At 42.3% G+C, this 8,773-nt stretch overlaps 1 protein-coding gene across 1 annotated transcript; it reads left to right on the top strand.

The window, feature by feature from the left end:
- The first annotated feature begins 252 nt into the window (after window positions 1-252).
- NGDN (neuroguidin) lies at window positions 253-8,557 on the top strand. The gene is made up of 11 exons (XM_023230459.1): window positions 253-347; window positions 661-720; window positions 1,528-1,599; window positions 5,563-5,700; window positions 5,950-6,034; window positions 6,118-6,170; window positions 6,417-6,540; window positions 6,631-6,799; window positions 7,589-7,745; window positions 7,892-7,949; window positions 8,371-8,557. Exons 1-11 carry the CDS (start codon window positions 336-338, stop codon window positions 8,388-8,390), a joined length of 948 nt encoding a protein of 315 aa, XP_023086227.1. The 5' UTR covers window positions 253-335; the 3' UTR covers window positions 8,391-8,557.
- The last annotated feature ends 216 nt before the right edge of the window (window positions 8,558-8,773 follow it).

The raw sequence follows: 8,773 nt of genomic DNA, 5'->3' as shown, positions 1-8,773 counted from the left end.
TTTTTCTATTGGTCCTTCCAACTGTCAATCAGCTGTTTGCCTATCCCTTATTGGCTTGCCGTCAATCATTTTACTCAGTCTACCAATCACACGCTCTTTGCCAAGTGCTTTTTTTTTTTTTGGTCCTGCCATCCCTTAGTCTGACGAATTTAGCCAGTTCCTTTATTCCATTGGCCAGATCAGACTCCTCCTCTCATTTTTCCCGTTGGGGGCGGAAGTGAGAGAGGCCTTATTCGTATTGGCTTAGGTGTGCAAGCGGCAGTTGTCTATCAAATCTATCAAGACGCCCTTAGCGCTCAGGAAGTACGGAACCGGAAGGGGTGGGCTTTGCGAAGATGGCGGCGCTGGTGAGTTTGGTGTGGTTTCTTCCTCGCGTAGCTATTGTGGAGTTTTCCTTTCCCTTCAGCGGCTAGAGGCAAACTGTTGGTACCAGGGAAGGGTGGTGATGAAAGTTGCTTCAGGGAGGCGGCCTCCCTAGAGTTACTGTTCCTGTCCAGTAACCCAAGGGGCTGGCTTTAGGGCGAGTCTGTAAACAGGAGTGTGAAGGCCCCGAGTCTGGGGTGTCAGACGGAGAGAGGGCAATTTCCCAACCTAGGCGTTCCGCCTTCTTATAATCCTGAGGAAAGAATGACTTCTTTACTCCTCCTCTCCCTTCTGTAGGAGGTGCTGGAGTCAGACCTGCCAAGTGCCGTGACACTTCTGAAAAATCTCCAGGAGCAAGTGAGTAGTGTCGCCTCTGGAATAAATTAGTCATGGATTGGCTTTGACTTTATGTACTTCACCTCAAAACTTTGGTGATTGAGATACATGAATGCTCCCAAAAACCATAAGAGTAAAGTGATGTAATGAAAACCTTTCCAGGCCAGAGTCCTAAGTAATTGATTCTGCACCCAAGGGAATACAAGAAACGCCAAAAAGAAATTATCTGAATAGTTTTCCCTTATTCATATAGCTAAGGAAACCAGTGCTTGGAATGATAACATGATTTGCCCGTGGGGTGCCCGGGTAATACACACTTAAATACAGAGGCTTCTTGACTTGACGATGGAGGTTATGGCCTGATAAACCCATTGTAATACGAAAATCTGGTAAGTCAAAATTTTGGCTTGATGCCACTGCCCAGCATCACGAGAGAAAAGGACGGTTTCTACCGAATGCATATTGCTTTTGCACCCTTGTAAAGTGGAAATTAAGACATAAGTCGGGGAGTTATGTAGTTTTATGCATTGTAAGTTCAACCAGTACAAACAAAACTACAGTCCACCGGTCACTACTGTCCCAGTCCTTTTCTCCTCCCTATGGTTCAGTAAAAGATGGTCTCTTTAAGAAATGGAAAGTTTTTTTTTTTTTTTTTTACTTTTTGAAGAACTATCTCCCCTATACTTTCCCAGAAGTGAGAAGATAGTACTGTACTTTAGACAGTGTTTCAGATGATTTTTAGGTGGCATTGTTTAGCTTTTGCTCTTCCCAGTTTGCAGACATGATTTGATACAGTCTAGTCAGTTGTTTCATTTGGGCTAATTTCAGGTGATGGCTATAACTGCACAAGTGCAATCACTGACACAAAAAGTTCAAGCTGGTGCCTATCCTACAGAAAAGGTAAGATGTACTCAAGCAGTAAGCATCTCCTGACTTAACGTTCTCAGTAGTTCTTTCATTGTATGTTTATTGTGTCTTATATATCCTAAGTGCTCGAACTTCAAACATAAATACGATTCAATTTCTGTGCTGAAGTCTAGTGGGAAGACAAAGCAAAGCAACAGATGTAAGTATTAATAGTAGCAATCACATTACAGAGTTATGAGGAGTCTCTAGCCAAAGAGAGGGATTAATTAACGGCCAGAAGAGCAGAGGGATTCAGGACAGGCTTCCCAGAGGAGGTGATAGGATTTTGAGGAATAAACAGGAGGGACAGAAAGAAGGAACATGTGCAAATGCACAAAGGCCTTGAAAGTATGGTGATGTTATGGGAAAGGAGGAAGCCGTTTTTGTGATAGGATGTACTTTCTGTGTTATGTGTGGTGGGGGTAGGAAATAAGACTGGAAAAGTAGTCACTCTGAAGATCATTGTAGGCCAAATGAGGTGTTACTTTCAGATTTAATCTAATCTAAGACAGTTATTAATTGGAACATATCACTTATTGTGTATATTAAGAAAAAATGTGATAGGCTGGGCCTGGTGGCTCATGCCTGTAATTCCCAGCACTTCAGGAGGCTGAGGCTGGAGGATTGCTTGAGCTCAGGAGCTTGGGACCAACCTGGGTAACACAGTGAGACCCTGTCTCTACAAAAGTTAAAAATTAGCCGGACATGATGGCATGTGCCTGTAGTCCTAGCCACTCGGGATGCTGAGGCCAGAGGATTGCTTGAGCCTGGGAGGTTGAGGCTGCAGTGAGCTGTGGTTGTGCCACTGCATTCAGCCTGGGTGACAGAGCAAGATGCTGTCTCAAAAAAAAAAAAAAAAAAAAAAAGATGCCAGTGACTGAAACACGCATCCTGATTTCAGAGATGTTAAAATATGAAAACAATGTGCATCTTAAATTTGAAATATGCGCCTGTAATCGCAGCACTTTGGGAGGCCAAAGTGGGAGGATTGCTTGAGCCCATGGGTTTGAGACCAGCCTGGGCAATGTGGTGAGACCTGTCTCTACAAAAAAATAAAGAATTAGCTGGGCGCAGTGGCGTGTGCCCATAGTCCCAGCTACTCGGGAGGCCGAGGTGAATGGATCGCTTGAGCCCAGGAGGGCCAGGCTGCCATCAGCCACGATTGCACCACCGCACTCCAGCCTGGGCAACAGAGTGAGACTGTCTAAACAAACTAACAAACAAAAAAAGGGCCTGGCTAAGAAAAAAAGGTGGCTTACACCTATAATTCCAGCACTTTGGGAGATTATGGCGGACAGATCACCTGAGGTCAGGAGTTCGAGATCAGCCTGGCCAACATGGCAAAATCCCATCTTTACTAAAAATACAAAAACTAGCCAGGCATGGGGGCACGTGCCTGTCTGTAATCCCAGTTACTTGGGAGGCTGAGGCAGGAGAATCGCTTGAACTTAGGAGGCAGAGGTTGCGGTGAGCCAAGATCACGCCACTGCACTCCAGCCTGGGTGACAGAGTAAGACTCCATCTGAGAAAAAACAAAACAACAGTTGAAATATTGTAGTTTTCAAATTAAGGTCTGGTAGAACCTTCTCAGGGATTACTGGTTGGGGACAATGTAGAACAACAACTCTGGACCTCTCATTCCTGCTTAACTGAAAAACTCTGGTATTATCTGTTTTTATATATTGAGCTTTTGTCCTAAGATATTTAAGCCAAATATTCTATGGGTAAACACAAGTATGAAAATCATTGTAATAAGAATCACTGAAGGAGTTTTAAGCACAGGAGTTAACAGCAAATTTGTGCTTACAGAAAGATAACTAAGCATTCAAAATATATTCCCTTCTTGCCTTTATCATTCGCTTATGTTCTTATTGTCCATTTTTATTTAAAAAAATGTAAGTCTTTTTCTCTCATATGCTTATAGCTCAGTTTGAATTTGACAATGCCCAAGCACATCAGAAGAGCCTGCTTCTCAAATTCTTACCTGTTTTTGTCCTGGGTACCATGCTTTTTTGTTTTGTTTTGTTGAGATGGAGTCTCCCTTTGTCACACAGGCTGGAGTGCAGTGGCATGATCCTGGCTCACTGCAACCTCTGCCTCCTGGGTTCAAGTGATTCTCCTGCCTCAGCCTCCCGAGTAGCTGGGATTACAGGTGCCCGCCACTACTCCCGGCTAATTTTGTGTTTTTAGTAGAGACGAGGTTTTACCACGTTAGCCAGGCTGGTCTCGAAATCCTGACCTCAGGTGATCTCTCCACCTCGGCATCCCAAATTGCTGGGACTGCAGGTGTGAGCCACCACACCTGGCCTTGGGTACCATGCTTTGAACCATTTCAGTGCCTTTTGGAGATGGATGAGTTGCCAGCATCCTTCTTAGATCACTATATACTTGTTTGTTTGTTGAACAAATGCATATTAACTTATCTTTTTGACCAAAGAGTTTTACTAGGTGCTTTATAGGTTACAAAGTACTTTCACATTATCTTGTTTGAGCCTCATAATTGTTCTTTGTGGCAGGGAGGAAATATCGTATATATTTTACTGATAAGACTGAGGTTGGCCTGGTGCGGTGGGTCACAGCTGTAATCCCAGCGCTTTGGGAGCCTGAGGCGGGTGGATCATGAGGTCAGGAGTTCGAGACCAGCCTGGCCATTCATGGTGAAACCCCGTCTCTACTAAAAATACAAAAAATTAGCCGGGTGTGGTGGCAGGCACCTGTAATTCTAGCTACTTAGGATGCTGAGGCAGGAGAATCGCTTGAACCTGGGAGGCGAAGGTTGCAATGAGCTGAGACAGTGCCACTGCACTCCAGCCTGGGCAACAGAGTGAGACTTCATCTCAAAAAAAAAAAAAGGAAAAAAAGACTGAAGTCACAAGGTTAAGTGACTTACTCAATGTTTGACTACCAAATACCTAATTCAGAACTTAAACTCAGCTTGTGGACTCTAAATCCTTTGCTCTCCTTCTATATCACAGTAGTGTTGATCTCAAGAGCTTAGCATGTTGGCTTAAAGACATCCAGGGATTAGGTGTTGGAGTCAGATTGAGTTTGAATCTTAGCTCTATTTATATTACTGTGTTATCTTGGCCAAAGTATTTAACGTCTTTGAAATAGGTTTTCTTAGGGCTGTGAAGTTTGGAAGATACATAAAAGCCCAAAGAAAAAAATGAAAAATCAGTATAATCACCACTCTGAGATAACCACTGTGGTATATTTTTTTGAGATTTTTAAAATTATGAGAATAATATATGCAACACTTTTGCAGTCTAAAGTACACCATTTCTTCCTTTTCCTCATCTCACCCTAGGAGTAGCAGTTACTTGTGTGTTGTAGACATTTTTCTATGTGTATAAAATGTATTCATCATATCCCCCCACACACACACTTTCACAATTGAAGTCATATTATACTTTCTGCAACTTGTGCTGACATGGATTTAATTCGATGTCATTATATATAAATCGTTGTTTTTACCTGTATCATATAATTCCATTGTATGGGGGGAAATTAGTAATTACTTTGATTAAATTAATTTAAAATTTGGCAGTGTGTGGAGACATTTTTGACTGCTGCAGCTTGGAGGGGCCATCCATGGGAAGAGGCCAAGGATGCTGCTGAAAACCTACAATGCCCATGACAGCCCTCAACAAAAAGTGTTCTGGCGTCAAATGTCAATAGCTCTGAGATTGAGAAACCCTTTTATAGTCTTTTTTGGGGGGTAGTTTATCGATTTTCCTCTTCTCATTGTCTTCTATTAATTCTCTGAGCATTGTTTCTCTTGTATTAGCGTAACTTTCTCATTGGCCATCTTAGGCACAGTGAGACTACTCCAGATATCTAATATGAAGTGATTGGGAAAATCTTGAACTTGGAGAAACATCCTGTTTACCCTAGGCTTTCATCCTAGTTCTTTGGCTAAAACCAAATCTGCATCTCTTTCTTTTTTGTTCAACTCAGGGTCTCAGCTTCTTGGAAGTGAAAGACCAGCTGCTGCTCATGTACCTTATGGATTTGACCCACCTCATTCTGGACAAAGCCTCAGGAGGGTCTCTTCAGGGACATGATGGAGTTTTGAGACTGGTGGAGATTCGCACGGTATGAAGCATTTGGCGTCTTGGGGTTTTAAGTTTCTAAATCTTGAGCTCCAAGGCTGTCACATAGTAGCTCTCATTTAAGTGAGTCTTCTCATGTTTAAGGAAACCAAATTAAAAAAGGTGTTTTTCTGTTCATTTGCTCTACTTTGTACTTACTTTAGGTGCCTTATGTGGCACCTTAATATAGGGACTCTGGTGTGTGCTTCATTTTGGGAAGGAAATGTAATCCCGTTTAACTACCATGTTGTAGGTTTTGGAAAAGCTTCGTCCCTTGGACCAAAAACTGAAGTATCAAATTGACAAACTGGTCAAGACTGCAGTGACCGGAAGCCTTAGTAAGTGAGGAGACCACCATGAAGTTGTGGGGACCATCAGAAAGTTACAAATTTTGTAAAATTCCTTGGGTTATTTATTTCAGGTGAGAATGACCCACTTCGTTTTAAGCCTCATCCCAGCAATATGATGAGCAAGGTAAGGGGTTGTATTATTCTTCCTGATTTTTTTCTGAGACATCTATACCTAGGTGAGCCTCGTGGTGATCCTGGATCCCCTGGGATTCTCTTAGGACTTGACTTTCCAACTTGTGTGTTAGAATGCTGAGTATGAGATTTCCTTTTCTCCCTTTTTATATTCCTACCTCCCCAGGGTACTCCAGCTTTGGGTTTTCTTCTCACTTATGAATGTTTCCTAAGTTTGCAGACATTATTTCTTTTGTAGTTGAGCTCTGAGGATGAGGAGGAAGATGAAGTAGAAGATGGCCAGTCTGAGGCTTCAGGGAAGAAATCTGTGAAAGGAGTGTCTAAGAAATATGTTCCTCCACGCTTGGTTCCAGTACATTATGGTATGAACTTTGGCTGCTGCCTCCTCAGTATGAATTGTTTCTCTTCTTTTCTCTGTTCTTGGATAACCCCTGCTTATTTTCATCATGTAGATGAAACAGAAGCTGAGCGGGAGAAGAAGCGTCTAGAACGAGCCAAGAGACGGGCATTGAGTAGCTCTGTCATTCGTGAACTTAAGGAGCAGTACTCAGATGCTCCAGAGGAAATCCGTGATGCTCGGCATCCCCATGTTACTCGCCAGAGTCAGGAGGACCAACACAGGTCTGAGCCCTTGCATTAGAAATTGTTCCTATACTCTAGAGTCCTGTCCTCATGCTTTAGACTAACATGACTAAGTTTGGTACCAAGAGAATTGATGTTATATAGAAAATGGAGTGAAAAATTTGGGATGATAGTTTCTAAGAATCAGGAGTTTGGAGTACAGGATAGGAACTAGGAAAATTTTTACCCCAACTGTTCAAAGCAAAAGCAGTACGTTACAATTCGACATGAGATTCGAGGGGAACAAAAAGCAGTATAGAGAGGAATATATGTAGTTCCACATAGTACAACTTTAAAATTCTGTGTTTCACTGTCACAGCTCTCACTTTTGTGCAGAAGGCAATAAAGGTAGGTTTTTATAGTGACATTGTGAGTGCTAGATAAGTTCAGGGAAGGAAAGTAGAAAAGCAGTGTAATTGAAAACAGGCTCATCAACTTTGCTCAGGTGCAGTCTTTACAGTTGATGGATTTGCATGAATGGACACATTTAGGGAAACGCATTTATAGAGCTGAAATTTAAAAAATGTTGGTATAATATTTTAAATGGTATTATGGATAGGCTATGGATTCATATCTAGCATGAGGGAAGTTCTAGCACAGAGCACGTTTCATTGAGGAAGCTCAGTATTGAACATTCAATATGTCCTTACTAAATCAATATGTTGATCTGCTGTGAAACTTCTTGAGAACTCCCTGAACAAGGGATGAGTAAATACTTGGGCCAGGTTCTGGGCTGGAGCTTTCCATCTCCATGGTCTGAGCCTGCTGGAAACTGGCTTTCTCTGGCAGGATTAACTATGAGGAGAGCATGATGGTGCGTTTGAGCGTCAGTAAGCGAGAGAAAGGACGACGAAAACGAGCAGATGTCATGAGCTCACAACTTCATTCCCTTACGCACTTCAGTGACATCAGTGCTTTGACAGGGGGAACTTCTCATCTTGATGAGGTGAGGTTGAGATATGGTTGTAGTAGGATGTGACTTTCTTGCTTTCAGCCAAATGTATGTGGGGCTTATTACCATGAGAAACTGGGGAAGGGATGCTGGCTCTCAAAAGCACAGTGCCATTCCTTCACTTCTCCATCTGTCTCCAGGATCAGAATCCTATTAAGAAGCGGAAGAAGATACCTAAGAAAGGTCGGAAGAAAAAAGGTCAGTGAACTGCTAGGACTTAGGTGATCAGGTGCAAGGTGGGGACTACAAATTGAGACTCTCTGGATTTGCCATTCTGGGTCTCACCAACCCTTGTAGTATCTCTTCTGTACTGGGCAATAATCTCCTTAGGTGGGCTTTTATTTTTTCTTTCCTAAGCTGGAAATCAGCATCATTCACAAAATGAATTTCTGGATTCCACCTCTAAGGTCCCACAGCTCCTGTTCAGGCTTCCCTAAATAGAACCATTATCCCATTTCAATTTTATTCCAACTTCTCATCTTTTGCCCTGGGAAGATACTCAGAGTACTGCCTAGGAGACCCCACCCCTGTGAGCCCTTCTCTCTAGATGTCCTCTTTTCCTGTCCCTTTAGCTTTTCTAACTGTCCTTTGCCTCATTCTTGGTTTCCCTTCCTTTCAGGTTTTCGGAGGCGGCGGTGATTATGGGTGTACGTATTTGCATATTTTTTGTCATCCTGAGATACTTCTAATTTCATTGTATATGGGTTGTTTTCCGTGGAATTCATTAATTGTTTGCTTTGGACATGTGGAAAGAACCTTACTAATAAAATTGATTTTACTTATGAATTAAAGCCCCTTTTTTCACATGTGTTATATGACTGGACTCGTTGGGTTTGGGATATTTTTGGTGAGTGGTTGGTGAAAAGGGAAAGATTTTTTGGAAGTGCAAAACATTTGTATTGTTTTCTTTGATAGTATATTTTTCCCAGAAACCAAAAATTGGAAAATATTGAGAGATGAGGGTGGTATAATAACTCTTCCAACCCATGTTGCCTCAACTTCCTGTATGATTTGTTACAATA

This window comes from Piliocolobus tephrosceles, chromosome 6 (assembly GCF_002776525.5).
Source record: "Piliocolobus tephrosceles isolate RC106 chromosome 6, ASM277652v3, whole genome shotgun sequence".
NCBI lineage: Eukaryota > Metazoa > Chordata > Mammalia > Primates > Cercopithecidae > Piliocolobus > Piliocolobus tephrosceles.
The sequence above is the reverse complement of the archived record's forward strand: the minus strand, read 5'-3'. Positions and strand labels throughout refer to the sequence as shown.

What these genes read in the sequence shown, in the direction of transcription:
- NGDN (XM_023230459.1), top strand. An exon ending in TGCAGTGACCGGAAGCCTTA is followed by an intron (nt 6,035 to 6,117) that starts GTAAGTGAGGAG and finishes TATTTATTTCAG; the next exon opens with GTGAGAATGACCCACTTCGT. An exon ending in GAAAGGTCGGAAGAAAAAAG is followed by an intron (nt 7,950 to 8,370) that starts GTCAGTGAACTG and finishes CCTTCCTTTCAG; the next exon opens with GTTTTCGGAGGCGGCGGTGA.